The 22,826-nt window shown below is 43.8% G+C and overlaps 1 protein-coding gene across 3 annotated transcripts in view; it reads left to right on the top strand.

Annotated features, from left to right (window-relative positions):
- UBN1 (ubinuclein 1) overlaps nucleotides 1–22,826 on the top strand; it is a 61,084-nt gene that overhangs the window by 35,132 nt on the left and 3,126 nt on the right. For 2 of the 3 annotated variants that reach the window (XM_030211906.1, XM_030211907.1), the window contains exons 12-16: nucleotides 10,674–10,817; nucleotides 11,057–11,107; nucleotides 11,206–11,248; nucleotides 12,381–13,613; nucleotides 14,094–14,361. In XM_030211906.1, coding sequence (XP_030067766.1) covers nucleotides 10,674–10,817; nucleotides 11,057–11,107; nucleotides 11,206–11,248; nucleotides 12,381–13,613; nucleotides 14,094–14,361 — 1,739 coding nt within the window. The remainder of the gene's footprint in view (nucleotides 1–10,673; nucleotides 10,818–11,056; nucleotides 11,108–11,205; nucleotides 11,249–12,380; nucleotides 13,614–14,093; nucleotides 14,362–22,826) is intronic. The other variant, XM_030211908.1, reaches the window with a different exon arrangement.

Here is a 22,826-nt window from a genome sequence, read left to right as displayed (position 1 = left end):
GTATGTATCTTCATTTTATAGAGTCTCTATTTTGGAACGCTTTCAAATTAAGGTTAAGTCCGTACCTTAGCAAAATCTAGTAATGTGGTTTCAGTGTTCAAAAAAAGCACCGAGATCAAGAAATGGATTGCTGAACTGTGCTTTCTTGCACTGTTGGATGATGTGCTTCAGTTTCTCCTAAGATAAATTATTGTCCAGGATATAGAAGGATAACTCTGAGACCAAGTGGGTGAAAAACATAATACATAAGAATATAAGCGTTGCCATACCGGGACAGACCGGTCCATCAAGCCCAGCATCCTGTTTCCAACAGTGACCAATCTAGGTTACAAGTACCTGGCAAGATCTCAAAACAGTACAATACATTTTATGCTGCTTATCCTAGAAATAAGCAGTGGATTTTCCCCAAGTCCATCTTAATAATGGCTTATGGACTTTTCTTTTAGGAAGTTATCCAAACCTTTTTTTAAACCCCACTAAGCTAACTGGTTCAAGCAATAGTCAGGGTAGCTTATAGGCAGATGCTCCTAATCTTTTAGTTTTATGTTTTTTGTTTGCTTTATTTTTATTTTGATAATTTGTATCCCACATTTTCCCACCTTTTTGCAGGCTCAATGTGGCTTATATTGTACCATATAGGCGTTCGCCAACTCTGGCATAGAAACAGATAGGAGTTAATGTGGTCGGATAAGGATCATGTGTTACCGACACATTGGGGAATTACAAGAGGAAGAGTTATATAGAGTCTGTTACAAGCTTTGGTTTCGTTGAGTTGTGAAGTTTAGGCACTTAAGTTGGGTCGGTGGGATATGCCTTTTTGAACAGAGAGGTTTTTATTGATTTCCTGAAATTTAGGTGGTTGTACGTTGTTTTCACGGCTTTTGGTAGTGTGTTCCACAGTTGTGTGCTTATGTAGGAGAAATTGGATCCATAAGTAGATTTGTATTTGAGACCTTTGCAGATTGGGTAGTGGAGATTTAGGTAAGTTCGTGTTGATCTGGTTGCATTTCTTGTTGGTAGGTCTATGAGGTCGGTCATATATCCCGGGGCTTCACTGTAGATAATTTTATGGACCAGGGTGCAGATTTTGAAAGTAATACGTTCTTTGATTGGTAGCCAGTGTAGTTTTTCTCGGAGGGGTGTGGTGCTTTTGAATTGCAATTTACCAAAAATAAGCCTGGCTGCTGTGTTTTGTGTGGTTTGTAGTTTCTTAATGAGTTGTTCTTTGCATCCCGCGTAGAGTCCATTGCAGTAGTCTGCATGGCTTAGTACCATTGATTTGTATCAAGCTGCGATATATTTCCCTCGGAAAGTATGGTTTCAAGCGTTTGAGTTTCCACATTGAGGGAAACATAGAGTTAACATGGCTCTCGAGTGTGAGGTTACGGTCGATAGTAACGCCGTGGATTTTTAGGCTGTCTGAGATAGGGAGGGTGTAGTGGTATGCTTAAATTTGTGGGTTTGTACGTATTGTATTGGGATGAGAGGATGAGACTGTGTGTTTTTTGTCGGTATTGAGTTTTAGTTGGAATGCATTTTGCCCATGAGTTCATGATGTTTAGGCTGAGCTTGATTTCATTTGTGATTTCTGTCAGGTCGTGTTTATAAGGTATGTATATTGTGATGTCGTGTGCATAGATGAAAGGGTTGAGGCCTTGATTGGATAAGGACTTGGCTAGTGGTGTCATCATTAGGTTGAAGAGGGTCGGTGATAGTGGTAATCCTTGAGGTACTCTGTTGTCAGATTTCCATGGTGATTATATGTTTGATTTAGATTTCACTTGGTATGTTCTCGTGGTTAGGAAGCCCTTGATCCAGCTTAGTATATTCCACCAATGCCGTAGTAGTCTAGGAGTCTAATTAGTATATTGTGGTTTACCATGTTGAAAGCACTAGACATGTCGAATTGAAGGAGAAGGAGAAGTATACTATTGCCTATTGCTATTTCCTGCTTGAATTTGGCCAGGAGAGTTGTGAGTACTGTTTCAGTGCTATGGAGGGGACGAAATCCTGATTGTGATTCGTGTAGGATTGAGAATTTGTTTATGTATTCACCGAGTTGTTTGGTGAATACTGGGCAGTAATTGGTGAGTTCACTTGGATTTTTCTTGGTGTCTTTGGGAATTGGGGTGAGTAAAATGTTGCCATTTTCCTTAGGAAAGAGACCTTGTTGGAGTAAGTAGTTTAGGTGGGATGTAAGGTCTGTTATGAAGCGGTCGGGGGCGGATTTTAATAGATAGTTGGGGCACGTATCCAGTTTGCAATGGGTACCGGAGAACTTATGAATCGCATGGATAACTGTTTTGGTGGTGAGGAGAGTGAAGTTTGACCAAATTCGATCCGCTGGGTATTCTCCGGGAGTTGGGTCCAGACCGTCGATGAAGTCATCGATGTTAGTATTGTCAAGAGGGAATGTGTTGCACAGGTTTGCAATTTTTTCATTGAAGTATTTAGCAAGCTTGTCTGCGGATGGGATGTCTGTGTTGGTTGTGGTGATCAAGGTGGTGTCTAGTAGTTTGTTTACGAGTTGGTGTAGTTTCTTTGTGTCTTTGTAATCTGGTCCTATTTTGGTTCTGTGTTATGCCCTTTTGACCTGTCTTGTTGCGTATTTGTATTTTCTTTCTACTTGTTTCCAAGCGTTGAACATGTGTTCGTCTTTTATTTTTTTCCTTGCTCTTTCGAGTTGCCTGGATTGTGTTTTTAGATTTTTCAGTTCGTCGTTGAACCATGGTATCGTGATATGTCTTCATGATGTGCTTGTTTGTAAGGGTACTATGTCGTCTAGTATGCTTCTACATCTTTTGTTCCAGTTGGTGAGGTAGTGTATAGAGTCAGTTTATGTTGTCCATTCGTTATCGTATATTTGTTGCCAGAATGTCTTCGGGTCTATTTGGCCTCTTGTGTTGTAGGTTGTGTGTTCTTGTGTATGGCGTGAGCCCTTCCTCCTCCAGTTTAGTGATAGGTTTAGTTTGTAGTGATCGGTCCATGGTTCTGTCCATGTAGGTTTTGGTCTGTGGCCAATTTGTGTGAGATAAGGTCAAATGTGTGCCCTTTGACGTGGGTTGCTTACATGTGTGGCCATTTGAGATCCCATAATTGTAGGAAATCCTTGCATTCTCTTGTGTTGGTGGAGTTTGAGTCTTCTAGGTGATGGTTGATGTCTCCTAGTATTAGAATGTTTTGAGTTGGTTGCGCAAGTGTTTGAAATGAAGTCCATGAAGGTTGGCTGGCTTTCATTCCAGTTACCTGGTGGTCTGTAAAACAAGATGCATTTCAGGTGATCAAGCAGGGATTTGCTATGTATTCTGATTGAGGCAATTTCAAGTTGGTTTGTTATTGACTCGGCAGTGGTTTCGGTTGTAAAGTGGGATCGCTATATTAGTGCTATGCCTCCACCTCTCTCTTCCCTTCTTGTCCAGTGAATAATTTTGTATCCTGGCAGGCATAGGTCAAGGATTATGGGGTCTTTTTGATCGTGGATCCAGGTTTCACTGATGAAGATTAGGTCAAGGGTTTCTGACGTGATCCAGTCTTTTTATTATAGTTGTTTTGTTTACAACGGATCTGGCGTTGATATAACCCACTTGAGTTTTTTGGTATGGGGCTTCTATGTTTGGTGTTATGTGAATTTTTGTTAGTTGTCGTTTCTTTATGAATGTGTGTTTGGTATGACTTTTCTTTCCGTTCTGTTGGTTCTGTTGGTTCTGTTGGTGTTGTCCACGTTGGAATTTTTTCTCTGTTATGGGTGTTGTCATTTTGTTGAAGAGTAACGTAATTGGTCAGTCTGTGGTGATAATGTAGTATGGGTATGATGTTATTTTCTTCGAGTGGGATGGTTAATGTTAGGTGGACCATAAATAGGGAGTAGATAGAAGTATTTTGACGTTATTCATTTTAGGTCAATTCGGTTTGGCTGCTGATGGACCGTGTTCAAGTGGGAGGGGGGATAGTTCTTTGTGAGGGTTCGTTCCTTCAGTTGTCTCCAACAGTTGATTACTTTCGCTGTGATGAGTCAATATCATTGGGTGATCATTGGCATGTTAGAGTATTCCTGAATCGCTTGGAAATATGTCTGAGGGATTATTTTGGTGGATGAATGTTTTTGGGTTTTTTTTTTGTTTTTTTAACTCATAGGTGTTCAGAGGGATAATTTGGGGTTCCAGGGTCAATTGGATCCATGGAAAGCACCAAGCCTGTGCTTTACTCCTGTTGCAGGTCCTTTCCATATGCTCCCAGATGCAAAGGCTTGTATCGCTCCCCAGTGGGCACAAAGCTGCCCCCCCTGCGGCAGCCAGCATATGTGGCTCGGGACACCGGGTCCTAGTCACTCTTGTCCCACGTGTTGCTACTATGGCTGTTTCCGTTGCACAGCCACCCCTGCATGCACCGCACACGCTTGGCTCTTCCTCTCACCTCCGCTCTGTCCGGTCGGCGTTACCAGCGGTGGAGGTGGTGCCGAGGTCCAGTAATCACACTGTTGTTTTCTAGCAGTGGGAACCGGGAAGATCTGCGATCGGCATCTGGAGGCTTTCAGCGGTCCGTCTTTGGAGGAGGTCGGTGGGAGGTTCATCCTGCAGCGTCTCCGTCTGACCCTCTGGCACAGCAGCCAGAGCAGTCCGTGTTCTCCTGGTGAACTCTGAGGGAGCTGTTGGGCACCGACGCAGCAATGCTTCGCCAGGCCTCCCGGGCGGAGAGGGAGTCGCTGCCTAATGGCGCGGCAATGTGTTGCCAGGCCTCCTGGGCATAGAGGGAGTCGCGGCCTACCTCCAGCAGCTCTCCGCGTCCTGGCCTGTGGCCCTGAACAGCAACGCAACTTGGATAGGACGGCCGTGGGATCCTCAGGTGAGACTGTCTCCCGTCAGTTAGGTTCGGATGCAGTCAACCTTCAATTCGCTGGTCCGTCCGGGGTCTGGGGGTCGCGCAGCTCGCTTCTAGCCGATTTTTATCGGCCAGGGTCACGGAACTAGACTGCTCCGTGACCTCTTGGTAGCGGCCATCTTCCCTTTAATTTGAGTGAGACTTTTGATCCTCAACCAGACTGGAGGAAATGGCAAAAAAAAATACAAGAAGCTTATAAGTCAGTTTCCTTGTATAATTTGATTTAAATTTTGAAGTTTCATAAATAATTTATTAAGGGACTGTTTTACTAAACTTGGGCAAAAAGTGACCTTAGTGTGCCTTTGTGGAGGTTTTTCCTGTGTGCTAAGGCCATTTTTTAAATTCCAGACATAAAAATGGCCTTTTTTTTTCTATTTTTTTATTTTTAAACAGGTCAGCTAAATACTTTTGCAGTGAGTAAGGTTCTCCTTGTAGCTGGCACTGTCTTTAGGGAACTCGAGCAGATCTTTTGTATTAGAATGTGAGGAGCTGTGCACTGTACTTAACCCTTTCAAGCGGCAGTTGATTTATTCTCTGGCACAGTCTTAGGTAGCTTTGCTCTACATGGCTCGAACAAATTACCACAACTAGATTTGTAGGCCTAGATGGAGGCTCCAGCTGAGAGAGCAAAGTGCTGCACTTGCTGTGGAGATAGCTGCAGCTCAGTAGAGTAGTATAGCGTTTGTCACTCCTCCTCCCTTCCTTTCGGTTCCCATGAGTCAGGAGCAGGCTCAGATGCATTTGAAGTTCAGTGTGTTGCCATTGTTGACATTGCAGTCTCATTCTGTAAACCCTGAAAGAGCAGGAGTGGTGACTATTTTAACTCTTCCCGCTATTGGTTCAAGGATTCAAGGCAGAGTAATATGGAGGATGCATTGTTTCAGAGTTCGGTTATTATGGGTTCTTGGGGAGTACCATTACTGACTAGGACCACCACCCCCTCGGAGCAGGGGTGCCATTTTTCTTCAGAACTTGTTTTGAAGCTCCACAGTACATATCCTATAATGGCAGCTCGGGGAGGGCAGGACACTAGGATCCCTGGGGGAGAGCGTGGGGATACTTTTGGCAAAAGAGGTGTTGCCTGGTTCAGAGAGATTCCCAGTCAGTAATCTCCAGAACATTCTCAGAAAAGGTTAGGTCTATGGCTTCACAATTTAGAATTTTGTTCTTTTTGGAGGAATAAGGAAGGGTCAGACAGCCTCCCGAGGCTACTTTTTCATGATGGGTCAAGGAAACTATTTCTTCAGCTTACGTTCTCAAAAGGTAAACAAGCTACTAAAGGTTTGAGAACTCGCACTTCTTGGCCAGAACTACATGTGGTGGCACCAGGTGTTCTTGCAGAGCAGCGATCTGGTCTTCTGCGTACATTTGTTAAGCTAAGTGCTACAGAGTGGATGTGGCTGAAAGAGCAGAAGCTCCATTTGGAGCCAAGGTACTTAAAGCAAGGGTTGTGGAATCCCTCCCATTTTAAGAATTGCTTTGCTATAACCCACAGGTTCTGGAGTGGTCTGAAGATAAGGAAAAATTAAGGCTTACTTGGTCATTTTCTTTCCTTGACTCTCACCAGACCAGTTCAGATTCCTATCCTATCCTGTTCAGCTGAAATTTTTATTGGCAGTTCACTGTTCTCTTGTTGTCTCAATTTTGCAGTTAGTCCTTCTGTTTAATAAAAGCAAAAAATAAAATTAGTGCTACTTTTCAATTAAATGTATTTTTATTAATTTCCCACTGCAGTTCCTTGTGACTTAACCATCCATTGCCTCATGTACAAAATAAGTACCTGTATATAAAATGTAAACCACTTTGATTGAAACCACAAAGGTGGTATATCAAATGCCTTCCCTAAAGGCCTGACAATATCCCTCCCTTCCGCCACCAGATCCAACATCTCTCCCTTTCTCTTCTTTCCTTCCTTCCTTCTTTCTTCAGGTGCATTCTCTCTACTCCCTCTAACCCTCCCCTCCCCCCCCCCACCACCATGAGCAGTGACACAAACTTGGTGGTGAGCAAGCTCTTCTCATAGTTGCTGAAACTCATCTCCTTGGTCATAGCTTCCATCACTAGCCGTTCTAGTTCTGTTGACTTACCTCTCCACACTCAGGGTGTGGCACCTGCCCTCCTTTCAATCCACCTGCCCGCCCTCCCGCTGGCCTACTACTACTATTTAGCATTTCTATAGCGCTACAAGGCGTACGCAGCGCTGCACAAACATAGAAGAAAGACAGTCCCTGCTCAAAGAGCTTACAATCTAATAGACAAAAAAAAATAAAGTAATCAAATCAATTAATGTGTACAGGAAGGAGGAGAGGAGGGTAGGTGGAGGCGAGTGGTTACGAGTCAAAAGCAATGTCAAAGAGGTGGGCTTTCAGTCTAGATTTAAAGGTGGCCAAGGATGGGGCAAGACGTAGGGGCTCAGGAAGTTTATTCCAGGCGTAGGGTGCAGCGAGACAGAAGGCGTGAAGTCTGGAGTTGGCAGTAGTGGAGAAGGGAACAGATAAGAAGGATTTATCCATGGAGCGGAGTGCACGGGAAGGGGTGTAGGGAAGGATGAGTGTGGAGAGATACTGGTGAGCAGCAGAGTGAGTACATTTATAGGTTAGTAGAAGAAGTTTGAACAGGATACGAAAACGGATAGGGAGCCAGTGAAGCGACTTGAGGAGAGGGGTAGTATGAGTAAAGCGACCCTGGTGGAAGACAAGACGGGCAGCAGAGTTTTGAACCGATTGGAGGGGGGAGAGGTGACTAAGTGGGAGGCCAGCAAGAAGCAGATTGCAGTAGTCTAAACGAGAGGTGACAAGGGTGTTGATGAGGGTTTTGGTGGAGTGCTCAGAAAGAAAGGGGCGGATTTTACGGATGTTGTAAAGAAAGAAACGACAGGTCTTGGCGATCTGCTGGATATGATCAGAGAAGGAGAGAGAAGAGTCAAAGATGACCCCAAGGTTTCGAGCTGAGGAGACAGGGAGAATGAGAGAGCCATCAACAGAAACAGAAAACGGGGGGAGTGGGGAGGTGGGTTTGGGGGGAAAAATGAGAAGCTCGGTTTTGGTCATGTTTAATTTCAGGTGGCGTTGAGACATCCAGACAGCAATGTCAGACAAGCACGCTGAAACTTTGGTTTGGATGCAAGGTGAGATATCAGGGGTAGAAAGGTAGATTTGGGAGTCATCAGCATAAAGATGGTAGGAAAAGCCATGGGATGAGATTAATGAACCAAGGGAAGAAGTGTAGATAGCAAAGAGGAGGGGACCAAGAACAGAACCCTGAGGTACGCCGGCAGGCAGAGGGATAGAAGTAGAAGAGGATCCACCAGAGTGAACACTGAAGGTGCGGAGGGAGAGGTAGGAAGAGAACCAAGAAAGGACAGAGCCCTGGAATCCAAGTGAGTTCAGGGTAGCGAGGAGTATGCTGTGAGACAGTGTCAAAAGCAGCGGAAAGATCAAGAAGAATGAGGATGGAATAGAGACCTCTGGATTTAGCCAGTAATAGGCCTGTCCTTGGCAGTGGCAACCTGCCTGAGGCCTGGTCCAAAGCTTTCCCTCTGACCCATCTGCACATGCAGAAACTGAAAGTGACATGAGACGGGACAAGCCAGAGGGAAAGCTTTGGACCAGGCTGCAGGCAATGTGTGTGCAATGCTGCAGCTGCCAGGGACCAACAGAAGACCACCTTTAAGGTAGACTGGCACTGGTGGAGGGTGATAACTGAATTGCGGTTGGAAGGAAAGTTGCCAGATTGCTCTGAGGACAGGAGTGAGACATGGAAGAGAGCAGAAGAGATAGGAGATGCTACAACATGATTTTTTTAAAATAAATCACGATTAATGCATTGATTGCAGAATTAAGTGCGATTTAACTTTCAGCCCTAAAAACTATTCATCAGAATTAAGAGGGACGAACACAACTGGCGTATTCACTGGATTGTGTGGTTATTCAAAATACTGCAGACCTAACCACAGCACTCTTATGAAGCAAAGCACACAGGACTTTATTTCTCTATCTCCATCTGCTGGTAGATGGGCATAACCACAGGTTCTGGACTGGTCTGGTGATATTCCAAAGAAATATAATTAGCAGGTTAGTCAAGTTTTCCATAAACCAATTATAATCTAAAGTAAAAGTATGTATTCAAAATTAAGCTGTATTAATTCCTTATTTGGATCTATTTAGAACCTGCATACCCATTTTCTGCAGTCTACAGAATGGCAAGGTATCATACAACCGTGTTTTTACTCTCAAATTTTGTAAAAGGTATGGGGCTTTTAAAAAGGTAAATGTGTTCCCTAATGGCTAATTATACACTTCAATGGGGACTTTTAAGTTGCTTCCATTTTCAATGACTTGTTTCATATGAAGGAAGAATTTCTTCCTAAGCTTCATAATCTGTCTCATCTGAGAATATCGAGAGAGACCAAAAGATGACCTATAGACACAAGAAAGAAAAAATGGTATTGGAGTATTCTAGCTAGAATTGGTACTTTTTAAAGGGAGCAGTTTCAATGATGTTTACCTGGGTAACTAGGTCTTCACCTGGTAAAACGGGCTGACTTTTTAAAAAAACTGCCTTGCTTAAATGCAGCTAAAAGTATTCATGAGTTCCCTAACTGCATTAAAAAGAGGCATTCACATGGACATATTTAGGTTGGTGGAGGAAAGTGGTGAACCTCCCCGCTGTCATTCAAATAGTAGGTGCAAAGTACAAGGTGACTTTTTGTTGTTCGTGTGCTTTTTTTTTTAACATGCATACTTTCCACCTGCTTTTCTTCAGGGAGAAACAATATGGAAAATAGGGGCATTAAGACCACCCTTGTAGTTTGGGAACAATTTTATAATAAGGAACCTGCACAAATTTGCAAAAACATGCCTAGTCTAAGGGCATATGCCTTTTTATTCATGGCAGCATGCAGACTTACACATGCTCTAAAGCCAGGTACAAATATGAATGATTATACGTCCCAACAGTGCATTGGGAATAGCTATATCAGCGCTCACCAATCTTTCTGTGGCATGACTCCAATTTGCACAGCTGCAGAAAATGTGAGATTTCTCTCCCCCACCCCCAGTCAGCGCAGGACACTGACATCTTGCAGAGCACCCGGTCAGGTTATGGGTTATGTGATCCTATATGAGGGGTTATGACCCACAGTTTTGGAAGCTCTGACTTGCATAATGTGCAAAACTGTGTGCTCTTGTTAACACATTCTTGCACACGATCTTTCACTCGTGCAGTTTTATAATAGCCACATTCTGTGTGTGTGAAATATGCTTTATGTGTGGAAAATCAGAATGCTTTAACGAGAAGGGCTGTTTGGAAATTGTCCCCAAGTGCTGCATCCTAGCAATAAAGATCAAAATGTCTTTTACACATCAGGCAACAGATGGTACAGCAGTTAGACTTAACTCTTTGCCACTTCTAGTTTGGTCGTTGTCAGGTGACAGACATCCTTGGAACTGTTTATGTTCTGCAGGGAGAACACAGAATTACTCCAGTTAAGTTGACCAGAATAGTATCAAAAGTGCTGATTCAGGGTGTTGTACCTTGTTTGCTTTTGGAGGCCTCTACAATACCCAGCCTCTATATGGGTGTGGAAGAAAACAGGGAAAATACTGTGTATCATACAGAGCAGCTCCATAAAGAGTCAGCTGGGTAAAGAATGCAGAATGAATGAGAGAAAAGTGAATGTCTAAATCATTGTTACACATTCATAATCATTCACACTTATTTTGTCTACGACCTACTCAGTTGTTTCTCTCACCTTTTTTTGTCCATCCCTCTTCCGACACATGCCACTGCTGCAGGGAACTGTTTCTTCATGTGATGAAGCTTAAAGTAGGCCGCTACGAGTTAGAGAAAAGCAAGTCTCAGGGCCTGGAGGATTATCTGAAGGCATTTCTAGATACTGAGATCAAACTACTCTGGCCGAAAGGGTGGATGCAAGCCAGGTGGGTATATCTAGCTCTCTGGCATAAACAAGCACAGCACAAGGCTAGCTCTATTTGAAAAGCTAGGTGGGTTCGTGTGCGTCTTTTCCTTAAGCTGCATTGGAGAGGTGATCACAGCTGGGAGGGAGGTGTTCAGGTCAATTGACTATCAAGTGTCGGGTGCACCGAAATATTACATGCCTAGGTGGCCTGTGTTGCATCTGTGCATGTTGACTTGCTGCTCTTCTTGACTGTTGCAGGACACTGTTTAAGGAGAGCAGACAAGTCCATGCCCACCTGACATCGCTACCGTGAGTACTGAGCATGCCTTAGGCAACATTTCAAAGGTGTTCACTGTGTATGTCCTGGGAAAAATCACAACATCCTCCCCACCTTTCTTACTCTACAGGGCCAAGAAGAAAGTGATAGCAGCTCCAAAACTGAAGGTGAAAGTGAGTATGGCTCTTAACTAGAAGCATTTTATGATAACGATTATTATTATTATTAAAAACAATACTAAATCACTCTAGCTTTTAAAAATTTTTATTCAATCTCATTAGACATGTTTTTTTTTTTTGCCAGAAATAAAGTGTATCAATTTAATTTGTAATTGCGGTATGTCTGTGCTTATAGTTCAGAAATGATTTGCCCTTCTCCAAGTTCATGTCACAAATCAGTAACCAGGTGTACAGTAGCAGAACTGAGGTTCATTCAAATCTGGGTTGAAGTAAATATAATGTATACATCGGGCATGTTTTAGAGGGATTCTGTGTGTAAGCCAGCCTTTCTGAAGATTCCTAATTCCTCCCTTGCAGAGAAAAGGAGTGGCATTAGAGATGGGGGAAAGGTGGAACTGCTCAACTTGTTTTTGAACTTATGTATGTATTACTGTACAGACTTTGAGGATGCATGTGGGGGGGGGGGGGTGCTAATAAATCCCCCACAGCATCAGGCATGGTGGGATTTTCAAACAAATTTTCACAGGGAGTTTCCCTTTTGAAAATGGAATTGTGGGTCCAGGGGGAGACTGAAAACTGGCCTTGTATTGTCTGAAATGTCAAAGAATTTTATACTCTTTGGGCTCCTCTTACTAAGCTACAGTAGTGATTCCCACGTGGCACATGCAACAAAGCCCATAAGAATTGAATGGGCTTCGTCGCATTCGCTGTGCTGAGAATTACTACCGTGGCTTAGTAAAAGGAGCCCTTAATGTTTAAACTTAGTACCACAGTTGGGATCTCTTTGTCGTGATAGCAGGGAATATGTATGTCATTGAAGTTCCCTGCAAATTCCTCTTTCAAATGAAATAGAAAGTTAAATGATTAATGGGAGAGTTCCAGGCTTCAGCCTTGCTAAGTTGGAGAGCTTTCTTTTGCAGTTCCCTATTGATGCCAGCCAGAGATTTTAACTGACTGCCTTTTTAAGTTGCAAGCCTCTGTCTAAAATATTAATATATTACTTTGTTTTTCCTGCTCAAGTATCTTCTGTTATGGCTCTGGGATGGTGCTGTGAACTGTGATGTGTTACATATTGAGCCTGTTGCTGTATAGATTTCTCACTTCCATCTTATGTTCCTGTGTTTAGGATTGCTCTTCTAAACTGGAAAAGAAAACAACAGTACCCCTCATCCACTCAGGTTGTGTCAGTACTTTGGCATCAGAGCAACAGAGTGTTGGTTGTATCCCTGGTACTGCTGTCAGAGAACCTCAGTTGCTTAACACTGTGCACTCTTCTGGCAGCATTCTCACTCCCACTGTCTACAGCAGAGACGATTCACTGGATGAGGATCTGATTCATAACCCACCTTCACTAGAAACTGTGTCACAAGAGCTGGCTGCTTTCAACAGCAAGGAGGGAGAGAGCCCCGATTTCAGTCCAGCACTAATGACAAAAGCCCCTTCAGAGAAGATGCCCAGCCTGACAGCATTGGAGGAGAAGACCTCCCCAAAGCCCAGCCCTACAACTCCAGCATTGTCACCCAGTGGTTCTCTACGTTCATCACTTAATTTTCTGACTGAGCAGACACTGGCAATGAGTCAGGTTTCTCAGGAGAAGTTAGAGAATTCAAATTATAAAGGTGTCCCTGTCCAGATTCCTGTGAGCAAGACACCACCTGAAACCAGTCCAGGTAAACTGAAGCAGCAGAGCCTTCAGAAGATCACTCTTCAAGGATCAACCCCATTGCCCGCAACCCTGTCTGTGAAGCTTTATCACTTAAGTAGCCAGCAGCAAAAGAATTTCCCTTCTAATCAACTCAACCATAGCAAACTGCAGAATCCCAAGATAGCTACCTCTCCCTTGCCACAGCGTTCCCAGCAGGTGAAAACATCCCCCCCAAAGACCCAGAGCTTTCCCTCAGTAGTGACATCTTTAGTCCCATCAAGTGGGGGAGGTATACAGACCCCTAGCAGCTCCCACAAAACCCCCAGTTTCTCCACAAGCTCCGGCAACTATCATGGGAAGCAGTCTGTCAGTTCCAGCTCAGGACAGTCCTACAAGGCTCCCTTTCAATCTGGCACTATTTCCAAGCACAGTAGTCCTTCCAGCAACTTGACATCTGGAGTTTCCGCAGTCCAGACCTCCACATCTGTGAATTCAGGGTCCGGTACCCAATCTCCTTCTTCAGGCCAAGCCTCAAGCCACCAGTCCCCTGTTACCACAGTAAAGAAATCTCCAGTCTCTCAGAAACTGACGCTAGTAGCTCCCCCAGGTGGACCAAATGGAGATGCTGGTGGAGGAACTCAAGGAGTGGCAAAGCTACTGACCTCTTCCTTGACATCTGCAGTGAACAGCACTTCGTCCACCACCACTATCTCAGTGAGTATCCCAGTGTGAAAACATTGACCTACTTCTCTAAGCAGCAGACTTACGATATTAATCCATTCGGATTAAGGCCTATTCATTTACAGTTTGATGGGACTGGTATCTAGCCATGTCAGCTCTTATCAAGTAGCCATTGTGCTGCTCTGAAAGACAACTGTGACACTGCACTTGTGCTGCTATTTTGAGATGTATTACTGAGCAACACCTGTGGGTGTAATTCATGACCAGATACGTATCTGAGTATGATTTATTTTCCGAGGCCTGTGACACTTGGTATCGATGTTATTTAAATAGATAAGTTCATCTATATGATTGACTGTCACCTGTGTGACTTGTTTGTGGTTTGAAACCAGTTCACCTTGCAACTGTGCTCAACATGATCTATGACAAGATTGTACTTCATTAATACTCTTCTCTATTGTGTGACTGATGTCCTCTTTCTTTTTTTTTTTTTTTTTCCTTCCTTTTTTCAAGGCTGTTAAGGGTACCAGTGGAATTGGATTGCTTACCACCTCACCTTCCTTAAGTGTTTTGTCGCCTTCCTATAAATCAACTGTTGCCAAGTTTTCAGGACCCCTGACTTCAGCTCCAATCAACTTTTTGTCTCACATTCATCCCATGCGCACCTTCCCCCTGCACGTTCTCTCATTCAGCTCGGACACTTCACCCAAAGGAAATGTGTCCAAAGATGCCATAGTCACAGGACCTGCACCAGGAACGTTCCACCATGGACTCTCCCACAGTAAGTCCCTTCTTTATCCTATCAGCCTGTGTAGAATACAGCCCTTCATACCCTGCAGGTGCCAAATGATGTTGCATGTTGAACACAGGCTGCTTTGATTGAACTTTTCTTTGAATATCTCTATCCTGATCTTTTTTTTTTTTTTTCCTCCCTTGCATTTATTCAGAGTCAGAGCTGTCAGCTGTGCAAACAGGGCACGGTTCTGTGTCTAGAGAGCATTTTCTTGCAGCTACACCCCCTCCCTACCTCACCTTTTCTTCCTGTCAGGTGTAAGCTTTTACAGTCCTGTTACTTTCAGCTTCTTTGAGGACAGTACTTAATACTAGGAGATATGACTTGTCTTGCTTGCTGTCTTCAGTTACCTGTGTTCATTCTTTCTGTTCGGCTAACAGTCATTCTCCCTAGTCCTCACTTCACCAATTGACACTCTCTTGATTTCTACAAATCCAGTCCATTTAATCAGTCTTGATGTTCCTGCCCCCCCCCTCCCCCCCCCCCCCCCCCCCCCCCCCGGGATCACTTTGTTTGCCTTTTCTTATTCACAGTATGGTCCAGATGTCTTACCTGCTGACATTTCTGACCTGAACAACATTTCTAGGCTTCTCTGTCCTGAGGTCTATGACCCATTCCATATTCATAGCTTTTATTTTGGATTTAGTCCATACCTTTTCAGTAGTACATAAGAACATGTGCTTTGCCATGCTGGGACAGACCGAAGATCCAAATCCAGTATCCTGTTTCCAACAGTGACCAATCCAGGTCACAAGTACCTGATGAGATCACAGAACAGTAAAACAGATTTTATGCTGCTTATCCTAGAAATAAGAAGTGGATTTTCCCAAGTCCATCTTAATCATGGCTTATGGGCTTTCTTTTAGGAAATTATCCAAAGCCATTAGTAAGTAGCTGAAGGAAAGTTACATTCAGGTACAGTAAGGTAGTTCCCCGTCAATGAAAGGCTTATAATCTGAAGGCTAAATTTACTAATATTCTAATTCTGTTAATGTGTGTTTTGTGAGCAAGTGCAAGGTGATGCATGTGGGGAAAAAAGAACCCGAATTATAGCTACATCATGCAAGGTTCCACATTAGGAGCTACGGACCAAGAAAGGGATCTGGGTGTCGTCATCGGTAATACACTGAAATCTTCTGCTCAGTGTGCTGCTGCGGCTCGGAAAGCAAATAGAATGTTGGGTATTATTAGGAAAGGTATGGAAAACAGGTGTAAGGATGTTATAATGTCGTTATATCGCTCCATGGTGTGACCGCACCTTGAGTATTGTGTTCAATTCTGGTCGCCGCATCTCAAGAAAGATATAGTGGAATTGGAAAAGGTGCAGCGAAGGGCGACTACAATGATAGCGGGGATGGGATGACTTCCCTATGAAGAAAGACTAAGGAGGCTAGGGCTTTTCAGCTTGGAGAAGAGACAGCTGAGGGGAGACATGATAGAGGTATATAAAATAATGAGTGGAGTGGAACAGGTGGATGTGAAGCGTCTGTTCGCGCTTTCCAAAAATACTAGGACGAGGAGGCATGCGATGAAACTACAGTGTAGTAAATTTAAAACAAATCTGAGAAAATGTTTCTTCACCCAACACGTAATTAAACTCTGGAATTCGTTGTCGGAGAATGTGGTGAAGGCGGTTAGCTTGGCAGCGTTTAAAAAGGGGTTAGACGGTTTCCTAAAGGACAAGTCCATAAACCACTACTAAATGGACTTGGGAAAAATCCACAATTCCAGGAATAACATGTATAGAATGTACGTTTGGGAAGCTTGCCAGGTGCCCTTGACCTGGATTGGCCGCTGTCGTGGACAGGATGCTGGGCTCGATGGACCCTTGGTCTTTTTTTTCCCAGTGTGGCATTACTTATGTACTTATGTAGGTCCTGCATAAAATGGAACCTGCAGTAATAACATAAATGCATGTTAGGAGATTAACGAAAAAGTGAATCTAAGTTTTTACCTGAGGCAACAAGGAGTTAAGTGGCCTACCCAAAATCACAAGGAGTGGCAGTGGGATTTCTCTGCTTCTCCCATGTTCTCCTCCCAGGTTGTTAACATCTTGTTTCTGCATTATATTCCAGGCATCTTTCTTGGGATATCTGATCTATTGCTTTGGCCCAGTTGTACGTTTAGATAGGACAATACCTAGGGAGCATCAATAAGTCTCCTCTCTTAAGATCAAAACCATATAGTATCACTTAACACTGATTCACTTTAATTTTAGCAAACTACTGACTTTAGATACCATTGAATTAAATACTGTCTTATACTTTTCCTATTTGTATTCCCTCAATATTTTTGACTGCCACATATAGTCTGGACTTGAGAGTTACTCTGTAAATGAACTTGCTTGTGGTGCTCCTAAGCCTTCCCCAGGGCCCCTGAAATTACATGTAATTCCCAACCCTATACCTCCCTGCTTCTCAAATGCATGCCCCATTTAATGTAAGTGAACTTGCCTGCCCTGTTGGCCAAGGGTGCAGAGTTCATATTCACTAAAGGCGATATCACATTTTTGAAAAGTTTTCTGAATTATAAATGCAGTATAGTTTTTTACTTTTTTAATCTGTGTATTAATAAAACCAATTACTGGGAGCTTAAGAAGTGAAACCAGTGAAAATGCTACTGAATAAAATCCCTTATACAGTGGTTGCCAACTTTAGTCTTTGTGTATGTCTGTCTGGTTTTCAGGCTATCCATAGTGCATATGAGAGGTTTGTAGACATTTGATCTAAGAACCGGATTCATTTGCATGTTTGGTTATGCACAAAAAAAAAAGAGCTGTTTTGAGGGTTCTGGGGACTAACATAGGCATCAGTTCTTTGGGTGCTGTGAGTCTTTCAGTATCTGATTTGCCTCCCCCTTCACTACTTCAGTCTCTCCTTGCCTCTCAGCTGCTCTAGGTCCTTGAGATTTGAGTAGATAAGGAGATCTTGATGATGATAGGGATGCTTGAGCACCGATAGACCTGAAGTCGAGAAGCTATGTATGAGAAGAATCGGAAGGGTTCTGCAAAGGCCAGTGGCGTACCAAGGGGGGGGGCGGTCCGCCCCGGGTGCACGCCTGTCGGCTCTTCGTTTTCATGCTCCCTTTGTCCCGGAACAGGTTACTTCCTGTTCCGGGGCAGAGGGAGCATGAAAACGAAGAGCCGGCAGGCGCGTGGCACCCCCCTCCCCCCCCCAGCGGCATGCGCCGGGGGATCGGGGGTTCTTTCGCCGGGGGGGGGAGCGTCGCGCTGTTCCGGGGGGGGGGGCGCATCGGCAATCCACCCCGGGTGTCAGCCCCCCTAGGAACGCCACTGACAAAGGCAAATAATATTACATTACATCACAATTGGATCGCGCACAAGCCTCCTGCGTTCAGTGCGGTTGACAGATTAAGGGGCCCTTTTTCTAAGGTGCGCTAATGATTAGCATGTGCTAAATAAGATGCCCATTATATTCCTGTGGTCATCTCATCATTTAGTGTGCACTAAATCTGTTAGGGGTCCTTTTACTAAGGTGCGCTAAAACAACTAGGCATTCCCAGGATGTAAGCCATGTTTTTTTTTCCAAGGTGTGTGCAATTCATCGATCCATAACAAATTTTTGAAATAAGTTTTATAACAACTTTGAAAATTATTTATTTATTTATTACATTTTATCCCACATTTTCCCGCATAGCAGTAGGCTCAATGTGGCTTACAGGTTCCAGAGAGGAGAGTACCAACTCCGGGAATATATACAGAGTGGAAAATAGAGTAACAGTAGGTGCAAGGAAGCTGATAAGGTTCAAGGAAGCTGATAATTTATTTATTGTTTGTCTCGCAAATGTACGTAAAGAATTCCACCATCTTGCTCACTGATATTATACAAAACTATATTTATATCCTTGTTTTCCTGTCTTTCTAGGATTAGGATAATGGAAAACTAAATAAGATCTTGAAAGAATATCAAAGTTTCTGATTGGTGCTTCAGTAAGATTAGATATATAGCTAGGTGCTAGACCATGAAGAATAAGAAACATCAACGAACACATTTTAAAGTAGAGACCTGCATGAGCAAGGAAGAAGGGATGGCACACACAGATCCTCAGGGTGATAAATGTGTGTGAAATGTAATGACTAAATTAGTGGTAAACTACCAAAAAGGTTGAAGTGTGGAAAAAAAATTCTAGTCAAAAATTTGACAAAATTTTCCTTCATACACTTGAAAGTGGATATTCAAGAAAGTCTTCAGAAAATGGGAGTTAAAAAGGCCTTGGACAAGTGCCAAAAAAAGAGAAGCCAAGCTTCAAATATTGCCCTTTGTAATTACTGGTCAAAGAAACTCTAAGGGCTCTGTTTACTAAGCTGTGCTGTAGGCGCACTAACCTTTTAGCACGCACTAATGCTAGAGACACCCATATAATTCTATGGGTGTCTCTAGCATTAGTGTGCGCTAAGTTATTGCGCCTATAGCACAGCTTAGTAAAGAGGACCCTATGTCCAGCAAAACATATATTGATTTTGGTGAGCTTTGATCCTGGTGAACTGGGTTCGATTCCCACTGCAGCTCCTTGCGACTCTTGGCAAGTCACTTAACCCTCCATTACCCCAGGTACAAAATAAGTGCCTATATATAATATGTAAACCGCTTTGATTGTAATCACAGAAAGGCGGTATATCAAGTCCCATCCCTTTTCCCTTTCCTGCACACACATTCTATGTTGAATTCAAAATAGTACTTAATCTTTCATGCAGTTCAAACACAAAACTTGAAAAACCAGCCGCTAAAGGTAGCCTGCATTTGTCAGTGCTGCATTAGGAACTCGTTCATGACTACGTTATATTCAATCCATAAGACGGTCCTATTTTTTAAACCAGAGATTAGAGTGCAGTATTAGAAGTTTGATAGCGCTTTTAGGGTTTTTTTTGCAAATAGCCGAAGCCTTTTTTTTTTCTTTTCATCTTCTGAAGACTTTCTTGCATGCTGACTTTCAAGTGTAATAATGAGAATTTATTCCCCAGAGTAAGAACTAGGAGAGAGATTCTCTTTATTTTTGTAATCTGCTGTCAAAGCCTGATTATTAAGATGTCATTTTTCTCAAAGCACCTTTCTCCTGCCACTAATGTTTTCAGACATAGAGAGAGTTCCCCAGCCTGTATCGGGTCTCATGCTAGGTGTGCTTTTGGCATTTTCCTGTCTGTTTTCTTAAGACAGTGAGGTAAGACTGAATGCCTGATTCTGCACAGGCTGGTAAAGGTTTTTCAAAAGCTGCATTTTGGGGGCAGGGGGGAGAGACTGCTAAATTTGAGAATTTTGGAAAATAACTCCTCTGCTGTGTTAAACTATTCTTGTTTAGCCCAACAATTTATTTACAGGAAGGAGGATGAGTCACTGTATATTCCTTTGCCTTTATTTGCTTAACTGTAGTTGAGTAATGAAAATATTTATTCTTCCCCCTCTCATCCCTTTGGAGTATAGTATGTAGTTTATTGCCTGAAATGTTGCTGCAGGGTCATGTGCACCTGAAAAGTGCACAGTGGAAAAAAAAAAGAATATTCTTATGGATCTTCTCTTTTCTTACTTTGTGTACCTGTTTTTGGTGGCGGGGGGGGGAGTGGGGAGCTGATAATAAAAGCTGAACAATGTCAACTTTGAAATGTGTTTTCTGGACAACTCTGGTTGTTTAAAAAAAAAACAAACAAACAGTAGGTAAGTACAAATAAGCAAATTTGGGTGTATTAAATAATCTTTATCTTTCATGCAGTGCAGAAAAATAAACCATGTTATTCCCCTGTTTAAGCAGCTGCTCTTGTTTTGATGCAGTATTAAATTTGAACAAAATATAGACTCTTCAAATAGTTACAGCAAGTGTACTTCCAGGAAGTCTTTCTTCCTTTAAACAAAAATTAAAAAAAGAGGAAGGACATGGGCTGGCTTGGTACTAGTGCTGTGCATTTTCATGAAGGAGTCCTAGGTTCAAGTTCAGGCTTTATGATCCCCATGGCTAGCCAAGGCTGGAGATCCTCCTGTGGTTGCACTGAATAGAGCTTCCAGAGGAAGTACCACTGTTTAATAGAGGCACCCAGAGAACAACTGTAAAGGCCATTTCTGCACAAAAAAGCAGTGTTTTCTCTGAGGATGAGCAGCATAGCAGCCCTCACAGATGGGGGAACATCATCCAATGGTACCAGGGTTGAAGAAGTATAACACTGCTGACCTTAAAACACAAGAATAAGAGAATAGAAGACACATAGTCAGAATACGTTTTCTCAATGGCACTGAGAGTTTCCACCATGGATGTCGGTGCTTTCAGACACTTATGGCTATGAGCATCAGAGCCTGTTTGGAGATAGTCAAGGAGGCTGTGGATCAGATAAAGGGCCCTCTAGTCATTTCAAACCTGTGTAAGGGGCAGATGCACTAAAGCTAAATGAGCCTTTAATGACTCTCCAACGAGGAAAATTTGATCCGTTGCATGCATCAAAGGGCTTTTACCGAGGAAGCCAGCAGCTAACGAAAACGGAATGGAGATGAGCAATTAGTGTGAAAACCCCATTGAAACGACATGCACTAACCTTTTCCGATTGCCTTTACGCAGGAAAAAGGCAGGAAAACTAACGACAGGTCTGGACCACTCGTTAGGACAGCTCTGTGCCAGGAAAAATCATTAAGAGAAAAAAATAAACAAACTTTGAGCCAATCCCAGCGCATTAGCAGAGCTAAAAGCGCTGTGATTGGTCCAAAGGACGTCAGAAAAACATAAATAAATAAAAATTAAAAAAAAGGGTCGGGAGGGGGCAAGGGCGCTCATCAGGAGCGTCCTGTACGGACGGCCTTGCCCCCCCCCCCCTGCTCCCCCCCTGCTCCCCACTTTCCGCCGCTCCCCCCACCCCGAAAAAGCAAAATTCGAGCAGCCCCTGCCCCCCTCCCTTCCTCACTACTCTCTCACCTCAGCTCCGCCTCCCGACATCCTCCGTCCTGTGCCCCGCCCCCTTTGGGGTCGTCGCCGCCATTCCCCTCCTCCATCGGGCCCCCCTCCCTCTTACCGGGCCCGTGCAGCGCCTCTCTCCTCTGTCCGAAGGCGCTGCACGGGCAAGAAGAAAGCCTGATGCCTGCCTTCGCCCAGCTTCGATGGCGCGTCTTTCTCCTGCTGGGCCCGCCCCTTTCTGACATCAGTAACTACGTAGGTAACCGACGTCAGACAGGGGCGGGCCCAGCAGGAGAAAGACGCGCCATCGAAGCTGGGCGAGGCAGGCATCAGGCTTTCTTCTTGCCCGTGCAGCGCCTTCGGACAGAGGAGAGAGGCGCTGCACGGGCCCGGTAAGAGGGAGGGGGGCCCGATGGAGGAGGGGAATGGCGGCGACGACCCCAAAAGGGGGCGGGGCACAGGACGGAGGATGTCGGGAGGCGGAGCTGAGGTGAGAGAGTAGTGAGGAAGGGAGGGGGGCAGGGGCTGCTCGAATTTTGCTTTTTCGGGGTGGGGGGAGCGGCGGAAAGTGGGGAGCAGGGCTGCTTGAATTTTGCTTTTTCGGGGTGGGGGGAGCGGCGGGGGGGGGGGGCAAGGCCGTCCGTACAGGACGCTCCTGATGAGCACCCTTGCCCCCTCCCGACCCTTTTTTTTTCTTTTTGTTTTGATTTGGGAGCCATGTGCTTGTGATTTGACTGTGTTTTGACTGTTTGTGGCATGCGCAGAGCAGCTAACATAACGCTTGGCTGCTCTGCGCATGATTTGGGGGCCGATTAACGATGTGTATTGTGATTCTTTGATACATTGTACGTTTCTATACCGATCTGAGCATGTGTGACTTTTTTTTTTGGTGCATTCTTCGTTTTTTAAAAATCGTTAGGGCCTTTAACGATTTTGATTTTTTTACGTTTGCTTGATGCATCTACCCCTAAGTCCATACTGGGTAGTTCACAACATATTCAAAATTTAGCACAATGCTGCTCTTAACTATTAAGACCACATTTTTCGTCCTTATCCTTGCACTGGATCCCTGTAAATCTAAATTACTTGCATTTAATTTGGAAAGTTGGCACTATATTTGAATGAATTTAGTTCCAACTGTGGGGATAATTCTGTAAAATAGGCACTAACATTTATATGTCTCTTACATGAGTAAATGTTTAGCGTAACAGCATTTGCACATATATGTATTTTAGGAGACATATAATCTGAGTTCTGAGGGGAGATGCAGTATGTGGTTCCTGACCAAGGGCTGCCATTGCATTGGCTGAGCTGAGCTTGGAGGGAATATTAAAAACAAGAATAAAATAAGGAAAATGCCCTGGGAAGATGCAAATAAAAGCTCTTCCCAGATCTCAGCCATGGTTCATATTGAGTTGGAAGGGAAGCCCCAAGGAGGAAACTACCAGTTCAAAAAAAATTAAAAAGGAAGAAAATATGCAGAAGGGCAAGAGGCCTGTTTTTAGCAGATCCTTAAAGTAGACCATTAAATTTTGTGTGTTTCAAAGCTTGTGGGATATAGAGTA

The sequence above is a fragment of the Microcaecilia unicolor genome, chromosome 8 (genome assembly GCF_901765095.1).
Source record: "Microcaecilia unicolor chromosome 8, aMicUni1.1, whole genome shotgun sequence".
Lineage (NCBI taxonomy): Eukaryota > Metazoa > Chordata > Amphibia > Gymnophiona > Siphonopidae > Microcaecilia > Microcaecilia unicolor.
Note: the sequence above shows the minus strand (reverse complement) of the source record. Positions and strands in the feature narration are given on the sequence as shown.